This window comes from Carassius auratus, chromosome 22 (assembly GCF_003368295.1).
Source record: "Carassius auratus strain Wakin chromosome 22, ASM336829v1, whole genome shotgun sequence".
NCBI classification, from domain to species: Eukaryota; Metazoa; Chordata; class Actinopteri; order Cypriniformes; family Cyprinidae; genus Carassius; species Carassius auratus.
The window spans coordinates 24,193,942-24,216,468 of record NC_039264.1 but is presented as its reverse complement, the minus strand read 5'-3'; the positions used below and the strand labels follow the sequence as shown (position 1 = coordinate 24,216,468).

General features: G+C 38.1%; 2 protein-coding genes across 2 annotated transcripts in view; both read left to right on the top strand.

Annotated features, from left to right (window-relative positions):
- LOC113040103 (rab GTPase-activating protein 1-like) overlaps positions 1-22,527 on the top strand; it is a 93,660-nt gene that overhangs the window by 39,597 nt on the left and 31,536 nt on the right. The window lies entirely within an intron of this gene.
- On the top strand, positions 308-3,194 carry LOC113040104 (G-protein coupled receptor 52-like). Its single transcript, XM_026198359.1, has one exon. The coding sequence runs from the start codon at positions 980-982 to the stop codon at positions 2,090-2,092; it is 1,113 nt and encodes a 370-aa protein (XP_026054144.1). The 5' UTR covers positions 308-979; the 3' UTR covers positions 2,093-3,194.

Here is a 22,527-nt window from a genome sequence, read left to right as displayed (position 1 = left end):
TGCAAACGGTGGACTGAAACCAAGAACATTGGGATTTAATACCTGTCCTGATGCGATGTGTGGAGAAACCTTCACATAAGGAGATATATACCTGTTTTGGAAGACACAGGTTTCTTCTTTTTTTTTACGTGACCTGCTTTTATCCGAGGCACAGTGAAAGTTCATGACAAGTAAATGGATCGGGAGCAAATAAAACCGAAGCCATTGCTGTGGCCCCCCAGAACACGATCTTGAAATTTTGATTAGTTCCGTTTTGCCTAACTCAGACTCCCGCAGGCTATGAGCTGTGCTCTGCGCAGAGATAGCTCTGGCAACTCTCATATGCTGTTCTATGTTTGTTTAGAGTGTCTGTGTTTTGATTTGGACTATAGAAACCAAAGGGGGTCGAGACTGGCAAAGAGGACAGTATTCCAGAAACAAAACATGGGTCATGTTACTGTTTGGTGACAAACTGATATGATCAGATTTTTTTAGGCTTTTGCGACTCTTGAAACTAAATTTTTGTGGACTTAGGAGAAGGTATGACCCAGGAACTTTGTTCATTTACATTCTGTTACCTTTATTGGGTCTTGTCTTAATCCTTCTTACATTGTCTTAACTGGTCACAGGAAACTTAAGGAATTGGTCAACTTCACTGTGGGTGCTGTGGACAATATTGCCAACTGGCCTTCAGCACAAATGCGCAACCCTTTTGTTTCCAGCAGCCATAGTTTTGTTTCCCGAGGACATATCTCTGCTTCACAATTACTGAACTGCTCCTAAGCATGACTGATTTCAGAGGAGTGCTAGGCAATTTTTTTTCTTCTCCACACAGACTGTATTGATTTTTGCCAATGCTCAATTCACTGAGATCCAGCCATGTGAAAGACAGAGGTAAAGGGGAATAGGCAGAAGATTGAGATCAAGAAAGCACAGACACAGGATCACTTTGCAGGCCATCTAGAACGGAACCTTATCCAAGTGGACAAGGTCCGGGACAATGAACCGGTCGGAGCTGATCGAACCGGTTCCCACTGTAAACAGCAGCCTCAGCGGTCACTTCGGCGTGTCCCTAAACCATTCCTGCCCCCTAGGCTGGGGGCAGAACAAGGCCATGGAAGCATGCGTCATAGAGACTGCTGTCATTGTGTTGCTGACGGTGCTCATCATTGCTGGGAATTTAACGGTGATCTTTGTGTTTCATTGTGCCCCGTTGTTACACCACTACACCACCAGTTACTTCATCCAGACTATGGCCTACGCGGATCTGCTGGTGGGGCTAAGTTGCCTGGTTCCCACCCTTTCCTTGCTCCATTACCCAGCTGGTGTCCAAGAGCCAATCACCTGTCAGGTGTTCAGCTACGTCATCTCTGTTCTCAAGAGCGTATCGATGGCTTGTTTGGCTTGCATTAGCGTGGACCGCTATCTGGCTATTACCAAGCCTCTCTCCTACAACCAGCTGGTAACACCCTGCCGCCTTCGCTGCTGCATCGTTCTCATATGGATCTACTCTTGCGTGGTATTTCTCCCATCTTTCTTTGGCTGGGGTAAGCCGGGGTACCATGGGGATATCTTTGAATGGTGTGCCCACTCTTGGCCCACTTCTGCACTCTTCACTGGCTTTGTTGTGTGCCTGCTGTACGCCCCTGCGGCCCTAGTGGTCTGTTTCACCTACTTCCACATATTCCGCATCTGCCAGCAGCACAACCGAGAGATCAATGAGCGACGGGCACGCTTTCCCAGCCAGGAGATGGAAACTGCTGAAGGGGGCAACCACGCAGGCCACGGGCCAGACCGGAGGTACGCAATGGTGCTCTTCCGGATCACCAGTGTTTTCTACATGCTTTGGCTCCCCTACATTTTTTATTTCCTTCTGGAGAGCTCCCATGTGCTGGACAGCCCTGCCCTCTCCTTTGTAACCACCTGGTTAGCAATTAGCAACAGCTTCTGCAACTGTGTCATTTATAGCCTGTCCAACAGTGTATTCCGGCTGGGGATGCGTAGACTCTCACAGACGCTCTGCTCCTCCTGCTCATTCAGCCCCTGCACTCATGATGACAAGGACTTTGGAGAGCCAAAGCCAAGAAAGAGAGCCAACTCCTGCTCCATCTGAAGGTCTCGAAGGGTTGCTTGGATCAGTCATACGCTGCTAAGTGTTGTTGGAATGGATTTTAATGTAATTGTAACTGTTGGTTGTTAGAAGAAACTACCAACAGTGAGGATGTTGAAGTTGTCTAATAGTCATGTGATCTACATATCCTTGTAAATATTAAGATAACACCTGCCTTGGTCCTGTAAATACCACAGAAAGGTCACTGGCCACAACTAGTTTAACAACCTAGAGATATGCAGTTTTTAGAGCATTTGAGAGCAAAAAACAAAGCCAAGGGGTGGGTTCAAAGCTCTCGCTTGTGATGGCTCTTTCCAAATATAGGGCACACTTGCTATTTTTAGATACGTTACCCATGTTGCTGGATTGGTTGTTTTGATGTTTGTTGAATTAGTTTTGTGTCGCAGCTGTAACTGTAAAAACGGTTGCTTTACAAAACGGTGAGAGCTTAAAATCTTAACTAGCTGGGTCTTCTCCTAGTGGCTTTTATGGTACAGTGTATCTTGAATCTTAAATGTTCACAGGCAATTCAAGTCAAAAGCGATGTAGCAAAGGACAAACATCTTGGTCTGTGTTTTATTTTTTCAAAATCTTCATTCTAGATCAGATCTTTTTGTAGGAAATCTTGAAATACCACATGCGCACAATATCAACAAATGCCTGTAATAGATGTGGACTGTAGTTTAGATCCCCAGTGGTGTAAAGCCTTAGCTGTTTGTAATTAGACCTATTTGCCTGCAGTGACCCTTTGAGAAACATGCAATACAGCATGTTTTATTTTTTAGTTCATATTTTTGCCAGATCAGCTTTAACTTAACTTGACCTGACCTTCATATTACCTAAAGCTGAGCTTTTTCAACACACTTTAATATATTTGTCCAAAAATTTTCATTCTTACTCCGTTTTATCTCTCTCAAAGAGATGTTAATTTATTTTTATATTTTTCAATGAGTTTTAAACAGTTGACATGATGATATAATTATTTTTCCATTTAAAATGCATGTAAATTTAACAATTTATTTTTAAATAGTCAAAAAAAGTACATACACAAATTGTTTAGTTTTTATTTTATTCTGTTCTAGTTTATACATTCCAATTCCAGTTAATACATCCCAATTATTTTCCAAGGATTTACAGATTTTCTGCACATTTGTGTGACTGTCACAATATACTTACTTGTCATATTTGTTTCTGCAATGAGTATTTTTGTTATTACGCATCAGCCATTATTTTTGTAACGATACAGAGAGTACAGTATATGGCTGCTTCTTTTTGAATTCTAATACTTGGGTATTGTTTGGGGCAGCGTTAAACTCATTGCTTGGGTCTAGCATTGGTGGTTTAGTAAGAAACTGGGTTTTTTTTGTGTGCATATTTCAGTTTGTTTATGCCTGTAAAATTGATTTGCTGATGGATGTTACAGCCCTGTACATGCTGAACTACGCAGCCCTATAAAAAAAAATCACAATACAACAACTAGTTGATGTGCATTAGATAATGAACAAAAAAGAAAAAAGATAATAAGAATAGACTCTTTCTTTCAAATTAAATGGTGAGGGTGTTCTTTTTTCGTTCTTAATAACAACTTAGAGAAATTGACTGTTTATTTATTTATTTTATTTATTTTTCAATGTCCAATGGATATGAAACTGATAAAATAGCAGTATATTCCTGTATTCATTTAGCTGATGAACCTATAATGTCTCTGTCAATTTTTTTTTCTTGATTATGAGAATAAAAGAGAATAAAAAATACAATATATATACATATTTTTCTTTAGTTCAGAGATTTTTGTTTGTTTGATTTTGTGAGACTCTTTGGTTTTGCTGTCGCTGCCAGTACAATAAACGCGAACCGCAAACACTGGTTTATAATGAGTACATCTTTGGATGTAGTTAATTTGGATTTCACTCAAATGAATTGAAGTTATATCACTTCTCATTCTCTTTCTAATGAGTAGCTTTCCTGGTTTCGGCTTGCAATCATGATTCCTCCTCCATCTCACTGTACGTCGACCGACTGTGTAATGTTTCTGGATAGGTTCATAGAGTCTGGTCAGAGTTGAAGTTGCTCATGTCCTCTAAGGCTTCAGGGCAAGCCGATCCCAGCACAACGGCCCCAGACTGCACACACAGCAGGGCTGGCACTCGATGACTGCCTCTAGAAAGGTTACAGCTCCCTTCAGAAGGGAAATTATACATGTGCAGTTAGAGCGAGGGGGAAAATGAAGTGACCTTTTTGAAATCTAATGAGCACATCAAATGTTTCCATGATCATGGGAGGCTTTGGACCTTGGCACCAGCATGAATAAAACATGAGTGCTCTCAGCGGTCACTAACAGTACGTCTCATTCCGCTTGCTTACACTTGTTATGTGACCTTAAAATGCGTACAACATCCTTCCTGTATCTTTATCAATACTCAGCCCAAATACCTTTTTCTCTTTGATTTGAAGTGACAATTTTATATCTGGCTGAGGTCTCATTGAAAAGCAGTGTCAGTCTTACTCTGGGAGATTTGAGAGCCTGGCGGATCTTAATGGCTATGTGGAACGATGTTTGGCCGGCACAGCTGCTCCGGGGCACTGCCCTTTGCCGACATTGAAGGTAATGCATGCCTCGTCACAGACGCTGACAAAAGTGGGCTTGTTTTTTGGCAAATGTCTTAGTGCAGGTTGTTTCAAGCCGTTTCGTAGCTCAATTTTTTTATGTCACAAAATAGCAGACTGTTGAAAGTTAACAATTGGCATTTGTGCACTGTCACTCAAGTTATTTGTGATTTAAAATGATCTTGAATAGCCAATGTAATGGCCAATATTATAACTTTTTTTGTCTATATTCTATTTATAATTGATTCATAAGCTCTCAATGTGTGTTGTTTCTGAATTTGCTCGATTTGGGTTTATTTCAATTACATGTTCAGTTTCTTAACGCACAAAATAAATTGTCTTATTATAAATTAAACAGGCATACATACATGTATATGCATGTATGTATGTGTTATATATATATATGTGTGTGTGTGTGTGTATGCATTTCATTTTGTTCAATTTTAAGAATAACAACAGGTCCCAAACTGTGCCCAAATTATACATTTTTTGTTTTTGTGTCAGCGCCAACAAGTCCTGGCTTCTCTTTCCTTCTCTTTCCTCTCCCCCTTTGCTTCCTGTCCATCTACTTTCCTATCAAATAAAGGCAAAAAAAAAAAAAAGTCATCTACACTGGTTGAATAGTATGTTTTTGATTCATCAATGCTTTGAAAGAATAAGTTCATAGGGGCATTTGAGTTGGACTGCATTGCTCATTCTCAGTGATGTTGCATGCAGCCTGTGAGAAAGACACCGTTCTTGGCAGTATTGTTTTGTGTACACAACTTTTTATCTCATTCAATTCAAGTCCAATTGTTGTTGGACTAGATTCAAAAGCCAGCGCTGCCATTGAGTAAAAGATGGAATTTAAGAATCAATATGGTTATCATTCCAATAAGGCATTGCAGTTAACTGACTCATAATATTCTACGCAGTCCTAGAAGTGATATATGTATACCTTATTGCAATGAGACACGACCAAAGGTTTTTTGTAGTGTTTTGTGGCTCTCCAGGTTTCAGGGTCTCATTATGGCCTCTCTCTGGTCGAGACTCTTGCTGATGCAGCCTGCACAAGAAAGCCTAATGTCAGCGAGATGCTGGCACAGGTTGAGCTGAGGATAACTAAGCGCTGGTCCCTATAGTGTATTTTTAGACCACATTCTGGTCATGCTTCGGTCATGCCCCTGACCTTTTTTATTGCACTTTCAGATCAAGATTTGAGGTTAGGTGCTAAAAGCAAAACAGGCTTTATGCTACGCGCATGCAAATGTTAAGCACATATTTAAAAACAATAAAGACAACATTGCTGTTTTTGTTGTGGAGTCAAGAAATCTGTAAATATGATTAAAAGATAAATATGAGACAAAACTACAGAATGTCAAATTTTATTATTGGGTGTTTCAACATGAATGTTTTACCTGGTAAGAAGATCGGCACTTTTTAGTTTATCCTATTATCTGATGTGAGCATTAGTATTGGAATAGTTGCCTCACAGGTCTTTCTGAGTATCAACTGTGTCCTGTTGCATTAAATCTTCACATTTAATTTAATTCTGCATTTGATGACAACACACACAAACCAGGGTGAAGACGAGGAAGCCGACTCTGACAGAAAAGCAAGCAATTTTTGATGCTAAAAGGAAAGAGGAAGTCAATTAGAGCTATCGCAAAAACAAAGGGCATGGAGAAATCAAGAGTTCGGACACCACCAGTGACATCGGCAACCAAGAATGACCTGATCGGCTGAGAAAATGACAGACAAATCATAAATGCTGTGAAAATGAACCCTAAAATAGATGTATGTAAAATCACCAACAACCTCTGGAAAGCTGGGGTGATGCTCTGACAGTCTACTGTCCGCTGGAGACTTTGACACAGAATTACAGAAGCTACACATCAAGTTACAAACCTCTGACGAGCACCAAAATTAGAAACGCAAGATTAGAGTTTGCAAAAGCCAGTAGAGTTTTGGAACAGAGTTTTATTGAGAGAGGAGACATAGATTGTGATGGGAAAGCAGAAGCATGGAGAAAAATGGAACTGCAAATGATCCGAAGCATACAACCTCATCAGTAAAGCTTGGTGGAGGTGGTGTCATGGCATGGGCATGCATGGCTTTCTCTAGAACAGGCCCTCTCAACTTTAATGAAGACTTAATGTATGATGGCAGTAGCACAATGAATTCAGAAGGGTAAAAACCATCTTGGCTACCAGTATTCAAGAAAATGACACCAGACTCATCAGAAAGTGCTTCACGTTGCATCAGGACAATGACCCAAAACACCCTGCCAGTTCAGTCAAGAAGTTTATCAGGGCAAAGAAATGGAAAGTCTTAGATTGTCTCCAGATTTAAATCTGATTGAACATGAATTTCAGCAGCTGAAGAGGAGACTAAAGACAGAAACTCCCCAGCAGTTAGAATTGGCTACATTCAAAAGCTGGGAAAAGCATTTCAAAGGATGAGACCAAGAGTCTGGTGATGACTGTGGGTCGCAGATTAGCTGCTGTGATTGCACGCAAGGGATCTGTAACTACCTAATAGCTTCTAATCTTTTACATCTGCCTTAAGTTCATCTGTCTGAATGCTTACATACTGTCTGAATATCTGATGCTCACATCAATTAGTGGGATGAACTCTAAAAGTGCTGTCCTTTTAATTTGGTAAAACACAGGTATGTGTTGAAACAGCTAAGATGTTACATGCTGCAGTTTCGCCTCATATTCATCTTTTAATCTTATTTACAAATGTCTTGACTCCACAGCAAACAAAGCAATTTTGTCTTTACTTTTCCAACACTTACGATGTATTGAAATATATATGTATGTGTACATATATGCGTGTGTGTGTGTGTGTGTATATATATATATATATATATATATATATATATATATATATATATATATATATATATATATATATATATATATATATATATATGCGCAGCTACTATTGTTTAAAACCACGTCTATCAAATAAGTTTGTTGTGTTGAGTTTTGCGTTAAGTAGCATTTGTCTGTAAGAGCGAACAATTTCGTGATCTCTCTTGATATTGCTTCTTTTCTTGTATACTTGAAGACATTTGTTCACCCTGCCAGTCTTTCATCCATATTCATGGACACAACCGAGTGGAGCTTACCGTCCAGGCCTGTGAATATTTATGAAAATCCTCTGCGTGCCATATTATGAATTCCTTTTAATATTAATCTGTGCTGCCACACAGCTTCAAGAGGTGTTCTCCTCCATCAAAAGGCTTTGAGTTACACCATGGTGAGCGGGAGGAACACCTGCCCCTCTCGGTTGCTAATCAAAGGTGAAGCACTCACGCTCCTCGTCGGACACAATGCTAATCACTATTGTCTCTGTACCTAATGGCTGTTTATTAGGGATCCACTCGCTCTAAGTGGTATACCGGTACTTGTGGTGTAAAGTGAGGGTTTAAAATGTTGCCAAACCCACCCAGGCACTCTTCACACTGTTATCTGTGAGTGGTGTTGGTTAGTGTTAGACCTGTAGTAGTAACCAAAGGTTGTAGGTTCTTGTAGGTCGCAAGTCTTTAAGAGACTTTCGTCAACATTAAAACTTGATTCTGGTCAGTCGTTACACTATAGAAAACTTGGACATTTTTCTATTTAAATTTTGCTTATTTCATTTAGTGCTGTCAAAATTAGCTTATTAATGCAGGTGATATATTTTTCCAGTTTAACAGTGCAAAAAATATTTTAAGCAGTTAAGCAAAATTCAAAATGGTTTTGATGACTCCATCATTGATTCATATCAACTTCAAATTTGTAACAACTTATTTGGACACAAGGCTTTAATTTTATACCAATTTTAGAGTAAAACCTGTTCTGTAAAATATTAAAATAAAATAAAATTAATATAGCGCATATTTATAGAACATTTAAACTTTGATACTTCAATTTTTTTAACAAAATTCCAAAATCTGCTAATATCCTTCTTTAAAAAGAGACCACCCTTAGGTTTATATTCCAAAGTGTTCATAAATTACAGCAATTTAAGTTTGCATAGTTCACTTTAATGCCTATTTAAAAAATGGGGGGGGGGTGACAGTTAACAGGCTAAACTGTCAGTGTTACAGCCATTCCTGGTCCTTTTATATTAGTTTTGCACATGGCTCGTTTCCCACTTGCATTAACCTAAGTAAAGCTCTTTCCTTCGTTAACCCTAGCCGGATTAATCTGTTCATCTGTAATGAAGCCGCCTAATGGTTTTTAATGTATTATGCAATACAGCGCACAGATCCCACACTTAGCGGATGATTAGCAATATAGCCGTGAGGTCTGAGGATTCTCCCACTCTGGCCTACCACCCTGACCCACTCATGAGCAGCTGAATAGCCCGCGGCCTGTTGACGGTAACACTCACTGACAGCTGTCCACTCCTCGCTATTAGGCTGGTCGCATGCCCGACCGAGGATACTGCCATCTGTCTGTTTGTACATGCTGGAGCTGAGGAATTTTGGCAAGTTGGGGAAAAATCTTTTTTGGATCATGACCGTGCCTTTCAAATTTTGTAGCATCTACCCAGAAATATCACCCATTATTCACTATTTATAGATTTTCCTTTCTAAAATGCCCACACGACATGCAGGTACCAGTTAATTACCTATTTAATATTACCTTGCTGGCTGACATAAAGTTTGGACAAATTTACAAAAATGACTCCTGGTAAGATATTGGAAGCATCGTCTTGTTGTAAATTACAAAGTATTTTCTTGAAATCTAAAATTATAAAAAATGAAGTGTAAAAATATAATTATATAAGTTACATATCATATAACAATCTTTTGTAAATCTATAAAAATAATTGCTAGTGCAATCAAAGAAAATGTTGTGATTGCAAGTAAAAATCTGAACTAGCAGAAAAATTATTGTTGACTCCAGGTTTGAATATATATATATTTAGCTCATATCCACTGGCTTGATGCCAGTGCCATTGCAGCTCCCTCAGGAGTGAACCCAGCTGTTCAGTCCTGGCAGCTCATGCAGACCTGCCATCTCCAGTGTGCAGCCTCCAAACCTGGCATGTCTTCACACTAACCTTCCCATTCTCTCAGGTGAGGCCACCTCTGTGGGATGTTAAACCATGTTGCTTTCCATGGGATTTTAGATAGCTCGCTCTAAATGAAATACCATGAGACATCAGTTCCGTCTCCAGCAGGGTCCTTGGAGTATCACCAGACTTCATTTGACTGCACCACAGCGGCCAACCATAACACCGAAGTGGCTAAGCAGCCTTCCCCAGAGAACATCGATGGACCCCCTCCCGCTCTGGACTTGCCATGAGACTTGGATTAATTTTAACTGAAAATGAATGCCGAGACGTTATGTTCTCACGTGCGGCGCCCTCTCCTCTCCCGTCCCCATGGATGTTGAGCTCTCAGGTGGTTGTTGCAAGACTATCACGGCATCTGGTGCCACAGTGGAGGAAGGAGAGCTCCAGATGTTCCTGTGAACGATAAGGACGAAGAAGAAAAGAAGAGGTGGAGTTTGGAGGGTAACGGAAGAGCGGCTATTTTAGGCAAGGAGAATCTGTGCAGCACACTTGTGGATCAATGTGACCTTTGTTGTTTGATTTTTGTCCAGATATTTCAATTTAATTAAAATTGCATCAATTATAACATTTTCTCATTAAACACTGTCTGTTCAAGACATGGTATGTAATTGTTTTAAGTTGTAGTTTTTTTTTCGTTTTTTTTGTTTGATTAAAAAATATTTATTTTTATTGTTGACATTTCTGTATGGAAATGTGTTTCCGTGTCTCCGTTGAATGGCTTGGTTGAACAGTGCTTGCAGAATCCCGCCGCTTAAAAAATCCAAAGTCTAGTTCTGTGCCAGTCTATTTTTGGGCATATTTGAATATTAATAATTCCGGGTTGCAAATTCCTCAAATAAATCCTCGGATGTGGAGGGCAGAACACAGTCATCTTACATTGTCATAAAAACCATGAGGAAATCATACCCCACCGATGTTTCACTTTTGATCATGGGAAATTAATTAGAATCATCGAGAGGAGGATGGCGTGCATCCACAGGCCCGCTTGCGTCCCTTAGCACCACATCCCTCCCTATTGTTTTTTTCATGGAAAACCACCAAAGGATCATGTGTCTGAGCCCGAAATGGCAGCTAATGTCATTAGTAGGTGAACAAACGGGTTATGAAGACACACAAGGGGTGTAGTGAGAAGGACAGAGAAAAGCTCTCGAGTTCTTCATGACTTAATGGCATAACAAGTGTCACTTTTGGAGAGCGTGTTTTCACATGTTCTCTCGAGGGTTTCTGTGCTGGCATGTTGTGGAGAGATCAGACCGAAACTAATGACCCTGATGGTAATGAGACAGCATTTGCTCTCTACAGGTCTCTGCAGACGTGCCAGATGAGGCCCCGACCTCTGTCTTTTTTTGTTTCCTCGCTCTTAAATTTTCTTTCATTTGCGCAAACCTTTGCTCTCTATCTCTCGTTCTCCAGCTTTCTCTCTGGACTCGTCTCCTGCCACGCTCTGGCAGGTTGCCTCTGAACAGACTTCACGGCATGATAAGCCATTTACAAATGCCTTCACTTTCCATGCACCTTTTTGAAGCTCGTCTGTCCTGCCATGGCTGTGCAGCTGTGTGTGTCTGAAAACTCATATTGAAATATGAAATTAAAGTTGGCCTTGGTTTACACAATACTTATGAACGATTTTTTAATTTTTCAAAAAATCACTTTTGTTTTATATTTATTCTGTGTTTTATGTCATTTTCACCAGATCAGATACTGTATATAGACCACATCAACGCTGAATTAAATACTGAAATGCAAAAAAGTTTAAATTCAAATTAAAGGGTAGCAGTCAGAGAAAAATTGGTTAAAATAAATGTATTTCAACAGCATTTTGACGTAAGCAGCATTTTTACAGAGCCCAACATGATATGCAGGGGAAAAGTAAATGGTGCACACAATTTACTAATTCGTTCCCTTGTTTTAAATAAATTTTGCATTCTATAATAATTAATTCTGTCATTTGAAATAATGCGCACTAAATAATCATTTATGTAATAATAGTTATATTGAGCACACAATTTACTTAAAGGGGGGAGGGGTACAATGGTGTTTCGTGTATTCAGAGTTGTTCACAGTGTTAAAGAGATGGATTCTCATGCTAAACATGGCCAAAGTAAAAAAAAAAGAATAATAATTTGGATGAATGACAGATAATTTCTGTGCTGAAAATCTTACTTCCGGATTGGTACAAGTTTCGGCAGTTTTTTTTTTTTTTTTTTTCGATCGTGGATCTAATGATGATGGTGGAACTCCTTATATGAGTATTTCTCTCGGAAAAACGCGCCCGTGCACACACATTGATCAGATGAGAATTAGATCGTGCACATCAACACACTTCATCAGAAAATGAGCGCTGCATAGCATTTGTTTGAGAATGTCTCCAAATAAGTGTGTTTTTGGATGTGAGGGACAGTTTATCATGTTCAGCTTCCCCAAGAACCCAGCGTTACGCGAACAGTGGATGCAGTTTGTTTTTCCAGGGCAGCAACGGAGTGTAGCAAGTGCTTTTGTGTGTTCTCGTCATTTCAGTGACTGCACGCCTCCAGGTGCTCGGCTTTTTCCGGAGAGAATCGGAAAGCTGTATTTTTCTTTTATAAATTTGATAAAACTACCGTATTCTCCGGACTATAAGTTACAATTTTTTAATAATTTGGCTGGTTCTGCGACTTCTAGTCAGGTGCGACTTATTTATCAAAATTAATTTGACGACGAACCCGAGAGAAATGAACCAAGAGAAAACATTACTGTCTACAGCCGCCAGAGGGCTGTAGTCGGTAATGTTTTCTCTTGGTTCTTGGTTCTAAATAAATGCGACTTATAGTCCAGTGCGACTTATATATGTTTTTTTCCTCATCATGACGTATTTTTGGACTGATGCGACTTATACTCAGGTGCGACTTATAGTCCGAAAAATACGGTAAAGACTTTTTGGTGATATGAAGGATGCAGTACTACTCTATAGGTACTCAAGATTAACATGAGATTAGGTGAAACTGTGTATGTTATGTACCCTTTAAAATGAGAAAACTAAATAGTAAATTGTGTGCACTATTTAATTTTCATCCATGTCATGTGTGGGGCACTGTATGTTTTAGTATTTAATGTTACGTTAATTTTGTGTATTCAGTTAATCTCATATGTCTATAGAATGCATTTTGGTGTGTTAATTAAATTTATAAGCAAAACGCTTCAGTTTATCCATACCAATACTTTTAAAATTATTATATGCGATGCATATTTTTCCTTCAGAAAACATTACTGTTTTGCAGTGTTTATTCTTATTGTATTTTCATGAACAGTGTGTTTTAATAAAAAATATTTAAAAATTTTATTTATTACTATGATGCGCAATTTATTGTTGACGAGACACCTGTTAACAATCATTTGCGGTAATTTCTTTGACGAAGTTAACTCTTGTTAATTTGACACAATGACTTGCTCCATCCCTTATATGACTTTCTTGTGTGATATTACTTGATATTTGTATACATTATATATTTGGTTTCAGTTTGGAAAATGGTCACATAGGAGAAGTTAACGACAATGTTTCACTTTTTTTTTCCTTCTTTTTTTTTTTAGACCAATAGTTGAAGCCTTTTATTTAATTGGATATTTAGTCATTTAAGGAGAAACCCAAAGATTTGTTATCGACATTTACTTGCCTTCATGACATTCCAAAACTTTTATGATTTTAAACAAAAGAAAATATACTTATAGGAATAAGTATAAGTAATAAGAAATATAGAAAAAAAAAAGTCTCCATATTTGTCCATATCCATTAGTGGGATCCAAACAATGTTGTTTTGTACTCCATTAACACTCACTGTTGGGACAAAGAAAATATGGTCAAACTGGTTTGGAAGGACAATTCAAACCTAGGAAGTAGGAACTAGGAAGTAAGGCTGCACGATTAATTGAAATGGAATCAAAATCATGATTCGACATAAGCTGCGATTTTTCATGCATATCTTTCAATGAAGCACGGTTCTGTGATCAGGAGTAAATCTCCATCTGAAGACCATAGGGCGCTTTCGCAGGGAATATCCAAATATTCCCTGAAGAAGAAACCCTGGAAATGCCTATTGCTGCATCTGAATAAACATCAGATTTAACTGCTTTGATTGATTCAACGTGTCTAATAAACACACGACTACGACAATATAAGGTTTATCCGAGTTGTTCTTATTTTATATTAAAATAAAGTATATTTATAATGCAGTGTCATTATCACTGCTTAGAATACTATGAAATAATGTTCACGAATTGTCACTTTAAGACACAGTAGCCACTAGGCTACTGGTCCAAACCAAATTGGTTATGTGGAGAGAAATAAGGATTTCCCCAATGTAACGCAGGTTTGGGTTAAAGGAGCGAGACAGATCGAGTCAAATTGTTGACCTGACACCTTATGAGGAAAAGCAGGTCACCAAGAACAATGAAAGATGGTTTTGACACCACTGTTCCCTTATCAGCCAGGCTCCACTCACAGCCCTTTAATTCATCACCAACTGTATGAAAAGCCCTATTCCCATCTGAGACGACGCTCTTATTTCAAATCATCTCTGTGGGTTCGGCCAGATCTGTCATAGTTTAATCTACTTGACCTGAGTTGAATCTTCTCGGTCTGTACTTTCGCCTTGGAAACGGATTCTACCATTACTTCATTGTGTAAATGTGGGATTAGTTGTTCATTTGAATAACGTATCGACAAGTCAAGAGTTCCTGTCATCAGCTCTCACAGCTTTTTTTCCCCCGCCAGCCCCCAAGACTTAAAGTCTTGTAACCATGGCAACTTAATTCAAGACTTTTGAGAGTTCTTTTTTTAGGCTGAAAAATAATAGCCGTTAAAATAGAACATTCTCTGCTTATAATATGCATATGCCATGCTGAGGAGTTGAGATGCTGCTTTGCCTCTTAATAACTTAGATCGGAATTAATTCCCAAAAGTCTGGAGCCTTTATTTGGTGGTCCTGTCCCGGATGTTGGTGCTTAACCCTTGTGAGCTTCTTTTGGTGTTCACTGAGAGTCCGAAGCAGCCTTTGGAATACCTCAAGTACACATCAAGGATGCTGTTTGGGATACTAAGTGTGTCTTCTCAGGTTGTAGGTTTCTCAAAGGTCTTGTGAGTTAGTTGACACATCCACTACATGTTTCCAACATTTCCCATGTGCCCTCCGACCTTAAATGCTTCCCACATCCACCTACTTCGGTTTCTCACAGATTGCTTTGGGATGTTTTGAAGGGTCATGCATTAGTTGTCGTCGCCCTTTTTTCACTGGTCTGTGACCTGTGTGGCCTTTTCTTCAGTAATAGTGAAGTTTAACTTTTATAAAGAGGAAACTGGCCCAAGGCATAAAGGGCACCTTCCATCTAGGCACTCACTTCACAAATGGATAGGTAAAGAACATCCGCTGTCCCCAGGTGAAAAGACAAATATAGCCACTATTCAGCGAGGCTTCACAACCGAAAACCTACATGGTGGTTATTAGGGATGTTGAAAGTAGTGTTAAGTCCATACAAGTAAAATATAAAAAGCAATATTTTTCTGCATTATTAGTAGTATAGAGTTTCTTAGTAATGTTACATTTTTTTTACAAAAAAAAATAAAATAAGATCTGTACATTAGGAAGCACCAATGTCTGTTTATTTTTAGTAAAATTAATCACAGAAACACTGACAAGAAAAAGAGCTGCATTTTGCTCTAAATTTATTTTCATGTATTTTGGTATCCTTTTTTTAGGGATGTACATACAATATTAGTGTAGTAGTTTATTTTGTATTAGTTTTTTAATAAATTTAGTTTTCGTTTTAATTTTAATTTACATTTAGTGATGTTGTTTTATGTAGCTTTTAAAAAAATAGCTTTATTTTTAGTTTGTGACGAGTACGAGTTAAATTTATTTGGCTTCATATTATAAATAATTATCGGTTATCGGTGCATTCCTAGTTAACATGAACAATTACATTGTTTTAATTTATCAATTAATAATGTTTAATATCTAATTTGATTAAAAATATATATTATATATTTTTTTATTTTTTTATAAAGGAGTATATTCAATACCATGTTCATTTTTCTGATATCGGTGCTGACGATATTAATGTTGTAATAATTGTAGTAGCTGTATCCATAACTGTTGCAAGTGTTTTTTCTTATTAGGTAATTAGCGTGCCAAATGTATTAACATGCAACACAACACTGGCAATTAAAAGAGCAGTGACGGCGCGCTGACAGATGAGTTAACAGTCTGTCCTGGGGACCAGATGTTGCAGGCCCTCGGGAGATCGAAAAATCCTAGAAGAGCCATGACAGAGCGGAGCTCCGCAGGCTCTCTGGTTTTTAATGAACTTGGTGACAGTCTCAGCATCTGATGAATGTTGTGAAACATGTAATCCAGAAAATGTGTCCGTTTAGATCAAATGGAACAGATCTATATTTTCACGTATACAATACTGCAGTTTTTAACTCAAGTTGGTGTACGCCTTGAGCTACATATATCAGCTTTTGACGATTACAGGTTTTTTTATCATCCAATTAGTGTTGTTCAGGAGTTTTGCTGTGGATTGTATACTGTATGCATGTGGGGTCTTGATTCAAGTGTGTGTTCGCACTGTGACACAGTTAATAACTGGTCTTCAATACGATCACACACAGTGCTGGCATGCATTATGCATGAACAAGATTAATCTGTCTTGGTGCTTGCGAAGCATAGAGAACACTTCAGCCATTCTTCCTCTCTCTCTTTCTCCCTTTCTTTTCCTCCTCTCTGGCACCTTTTATTTTGCTGCTGCAAGGTTGGCTGTTGTGATCAGGCTAATGCTGCAGTTTGTCAATTTCAATTACGGCCCCCTTTGAACTGCACCGATTCCAGCCAGGGAAGAAATAGGGGAGGTAATATTCCTACTGTCAATCACCTGTGATTTTTCTGCCTTGCCTTTTCCCTCGTTTCTAATTTTAACCTCCTCCACTCTGAGTTCCATTGCAGGAAGGTTAAAGGGGTCAGTGGAAGTCCTATGTGTAGACATAGCATTCTTATTGCAAAGATACTACCTTTTATATTTAAAGAAACTTAAATGTAAAAAGGAGTCCTCTTGGCTGACATTGTAAGTAGGGATACACAATATATTGGTATCATACCAGGTTTTGGCTGATATAAGAGATTTTTTTTCATTGGACAAATATGTAGTTCTCATTGCAAAGCTATTTCCTAAGTACACCTAGTATATTTCTAAAAACAAATCTGTAAAAATGAGTAATCTTGGCTGGCATAATATACAGGTGCATCAAAAAAAATTAGGATATCATGGAAAAGGTCTTTATTTTTTTTGTCATTTAATAAAATAAAAAAAAAAAACTTATATTCTAGATTCATTGCACACAAACTGAAATATTTCAAGAGGTTTTTTTTTTTTTGATTCTGATGGTTACGACTTACAGTTTAGGAAAATTAATAATTCAGTATCTCAAAAATGTGTAATATTTTTTTCAAAGATCAGTCAAAAAAAGATTTACAAAACATAGAAGTTAAAGATCACCAAAGCTGGTTAAATTATGCACGCAATACTTGGTTGAGGCTCCTTTTGGACGAATTACTGCTTCAGTGCGGCGTGGCATGGAGGTGATCAGCCTGTGACACTGCTGAGGCATTATTGAATGTCGTTTTTAGGAACTCTCAAAATAAATATTCATTTTTATACTTTAGATTATAATGATTCGATGCAATCTTATTAATTTTTTTTTTTTTTAAATACATTTATTAAGACTATATTGTCGAATTTAGTTTTCAAACTGTTTAGCAGCCATAATAATTGTCGGCTTATCGGCCAGAGTTTTAAATTTTGTCAAAGCCCTATAACTTTGTCATCAGAACATTAAATTAATCCGTATGAATTAGAAACATAAATTCAACTCCGAATCAGTTCACTCCAGTATCCATTTATTATAGTTTATTTTTAGCATTTAAAACAATTAAAGTTCAGTGTTGATTTTAAATATTTTTCATGCAAGTCTTCCGTTTCCCTGTTTTATGTAGCTAAACCGGTTATTTAATGGTCTGTCCAGCTCAACGACGACGGTCAAACATCTTTTTTTCATCTTCCGCAGCTGAACAGCATGAGATCATGTAATCGTTTCGGCAGACTGCGGCTTGACCTCTTTCTTTAGATTACAGCATTAGGAGCTGACGGAGCAGATTCAGAACCCTGTAGGAGCATCTACGGCTCCACTTGGAGCAGATTTGGCTTTTGATAGCACGTCACACCACTTACTCTCTCATGCTCTCTCCTCCCGGTGTCACATCCGAGAAATGGGTCAGCTCGCTCCAGGTGGGGCTCCTGTTGTCAGACCGGCACAAGATCGGCGCCGACTGCCTTAGAACCCAGTGGGAGGCCCGGCACAAACTTCAGAGGCTCGCGCGCGCTGTGCACCCACTGCAGAAGGTTCTAGAGTGACGGAGCGAGCCGACGCGCCTGTCTCGCTCACTGTGCCTCCACACCAGCTTGTCATGCCGCAGCTCTCAGTCCGGCTTGCACTAATGTTGTTTGCTGTCATCTCAGATTTCAGAGCGACTCAGTCTGTTCTTGCGGGAGACTCTGCTTTGAGCTCTTAGCCCCGGCGTGGCAGTGACCGTACCGAGAGTTTGGGATGCGCTGGTACAGTACTGCCTGTCATTCCAGAGCAGTAACGAGATGAGCGAAGGCCCTGTGAGCTTCAGGGTGGAAAGAACACATCTGTTGATTCCCCTTTGTGACAGCTCATTTGATGGGCCCAATTCACACAAGGCTGCATGTCAAAATGTACTAAGCGTATGAGAACGAAGACATATTTTAGACCCTTGTGTTTTTATTTTTTTAGTGTGATACTAGGTGACACCCCAGCTATAACCTTTCCAGACCATTTTTTTAATTGCATATGAAGAGTTCATTTGCAAAAACGGATAACTTCATTTATAACGGTTTTCAAAAATCATTCCAGTTAATCTCAATCTGCAGTTGGGTTATTTTGATTAGGTTAAAAATAACTAAGAAATACAGCTAACTAACAAATAAAGACAACACAATCAAAAAACTGTCCGTTTTTGCAAATAAAATCTTCATATACTTTTAGTTATAAAGAATATACATTTAATTTCATGTAAAATCTTATTTGTAATATCAGTTTTTCATACTGTACTGTGATGCTTAGATTTACATGAAGCATTTTACACAATTGATTTTAGTTTTATTAGATAATTTAATGTGACTATTTTTTTTAACATTTTAATCAGAATTTGATTTATTTACAGTATATACGGTAGTTCCAATATTGGTCATCACTAATAATTTAATAACATTATAAAATCAAAAAAATGCCATCCATTTTTCATTCTGTACATGTTGTCTTGATGCTTAAATTCACTTGTAGCATTTTAAATAATTAATTATAGTTTTTGAGTCTTATTTTAAATGTTTTATTGTTTAAGTTTTAAGTAAAAATGTAGGATAAACTTTCAGAGTTTATTGGTTATCAGAAATCTTTCAGATACCTTTAAAATGATCATTTCAATAACACTGTTATATAATCTTTAGTAAACCTCAAAATAATTGTCCAGCTTTCATATTGTACAGTATAATATTGTAATGCCTAAATTTACTGGACTTTTTTTTTTTTGCATTGTTTTTAATGTTTTGTTAAAGTTTCATTATTTTAGGTTTCTTTTTTTAATGCTTTGTTTTTCTTATATATTTTTTTGTAGAATATTTGAAATGTACTGCTTATCAGCCATAACTTTTGGATAGATTTTTTAAAATGACTAATAATTTAAAAACACTGTTAAAATGTCTTCTTATTATAGACATCTCATTATAGTCAAATGTCATCTTATATCAGTTTTTTTTCATACTGTGATGCCTAAATTCATGGTTTAAAATTAATTCTAGTTTTTAGTGTTATTTTTAAACAACACTGTACGTTTACTTTAATTTTTCATGTGTTATTTTTCAAAATATACATAACAAATATTTATAGTTCAGGATCTTCAAAATGAGTACCAGTTTTTCATACTGTATATTGAGTGCTGTGATGCCTAAATGAATTTTTTCTATTCAAAATCTTCATTTATTAATTCCCTGGGAACTGAACCATACAGTAACTTTTGCATTTCTAGCGAGCGCCTTGCTCTACTAGTTCAGTTCCACACAAGGATGCTCATGTCCGTCTAATAAACTCCCAGCCATGCTGAAGATCCCTCTGATCAATGTCCCTGAAGGTCAGTGGTTTTATCTTTCTTCAAGAGCCAGGACAAATCTGACCGGCCTCCTGTCATTTGCGAGCGCACATCTAGTCAACAGCAGCATTCGGAGCAAACCCTGTGGTGAGTTTACTCAGGCTTCTGCCATGGATGTAATCAGATTGCATCCCTTTGTTTATCCCTCTCTCCGGGTCTCTGGTCTGCTCTGGACGCTTTTGCAGAGCCTCACAGATGTTTAGTGGCCACATTACCATTCGCAGCCTGTATCTCTGGCTTTATTTATGAATACCATTTGTCACTAACTCGCAGTTTATGAGGCAGCATTTCATTTTCATGCACGCTGCACGATGCTAGAGTAATGGGGGTGAGAGAGAGGGAAGGAGCAACAGTGAAACAGTCCGCTGAACTCAATCATGCACTATGCTGTGATTAACCCCATACTGAGACTAAATTACAGCTTTGAGTCTTTGTGTTGCTCTTGCAAAAAAACGCCAATATGGCACTTGCTATAAAAAGGCGGCTTTTGTATAATTCCCACTGAAGGTCGTCACTGTGCAAAGGTCAGAGTTCGCCTTAGGATATGGTGTGACATTCGAGTTTATTACTAGGGTTTCAGAGATTGAGAAGTTATGGCCGCTCCCATTTACTGAGAACAGTAGCTTCTGGTGTGATATATTCATATTATGCTATTTTTACTCTTTTACATGAGTAAAAATGAATTTGTGTGCATTTATAATTTATTTGAATGAAATGTGTGTACATAAATGTAACTGATAATATCTGTCTGGTATATACAAACATGCATTAATAATCAACCGAAAATATCAGTTAAATTATCTAGGGCTGTCAAATGATTAATCACGATTAATCGCATCGGAAATAAAAGTTTGCTTGCATAATACATGTGATCCTGCACCACAAAACCAGTCGATTTTTTTTATTTGAGCATCTGAAAGCTGAATAAATAAGCTTTTTATTGTTTTATGGTTTGTAATGGTGGCAGAGATGCGACCATTTTGAAAATCTGGAATCTTGAGAGTAGCAAAAAATCGCAAATATTGAGAAAATCGCCTTAAACGTTGGCTAAATGATAGACAGTTAGACGGGCTGTCCTCAAAACATTTCATATGCACAAATACACAATGTACAGACAATGAATTGTAGTGCTCACGGTTTTCTTGAACGTCTACTTGAAGATGGCCATTTCTCTGTGCATTTGCTTGGATCAAGTCTCTCCAGAGAACACCCCTCAGTGCTTCTGCAGACTTCTTCTGAGCAAACGATTACATAAAAGACTGTAGAAATGGTCAAAAGTGTACATTTACCTTATAGTCAACATTGTATGGCTCTTTGGTGGACAAAGTCTGCCACAAGCTGCTGTAAGGCTTGTTGAAATGTTTGTCTTACACGTGACTTCTCCACTCCCATTGAACATCATCTGTCTGGCATCCATCTCTGAGCCAAACAAAGCACACAGTTAACCCTAACCCTAAATGATAAACATCTAATGATCAAATGGGCCATTGGAGTAACATCTTACCTTTGCAGTACTTATAAGAACCTGCTCACTGCCGTAATCTAGTAGAACGTCTTCATTCTCTGGTCATGGTTGAAGATGTTGAAACAGTCAGTCAGTTGCAGTATATGCTGGACACTGTCTTTATTTATTAGACTACCGAAGCCAGCATGAAGGGCCTCAACAGCAACAGAAATGCTGTTTCCGCATGTGTTCGTGCTTGCCTGATTAAATCCATCAAGAAGATTTTATGTCTTTATAACAAAAAAGAAAAAAAGAACAAGGTCACCACTTCCAGATATGCTGCGGTAACCTTCATGGGAAATGGCCTTTACAGCCTCGTTCTTCTCCTGCATAAACAGAAACTGATGAAGCAGCTTACACAAACGGGTGTGCCGTGTTCTGTGCTATTCAGCAAGAACTGATCTGGATCATGTCGAGGGAGAAATGGCAGAAAAGAAGCCTGCGTTATTCATAGCATGTGTGTTAAAGAGAAAAAGGAACCCAAGGTTATGATAAATATTACATATTTGTTTATTTTTATTTTTTTATGCATTTGTTTTATTTTGTATTTATTTATATATGTTTTGTGGTTGTATTTATTTTTCATTTTTGTTTAGTTTCATGTTTTAGTTTTTTGCTTATTTATATATGCTTTGTTTTTATATTTTTTGTTTTGTTTTGAACCCCGGACTCTTTACGATTATTCCGTTGCCGTCAGGCTTTATTCTGCTCACCCTTTAACAGATTCTCATGCGCGGTGTGAACAGGTGAGGGGAGGTGGAAACCTGTCCTTCCCTCTCTCGCATTAGTTGTCAAATGATGCCTTTAATTAGCCCTGACACATGCTGTTAATTGAATGCACCTTATTACATCTCAGCCTGTCAGAGACGTTTCCACAGTCACCGTCTGATGTTGCCACTGCGTGAAATCCACGGATCTGTTCACTCACAACTTGACGGGAAAGTCAACAGCGTAATATTCTGCTCATTTAGCTGCTTTATGACAGGCTTGTGCAGCAAAACTACACTTCCCATGATGCT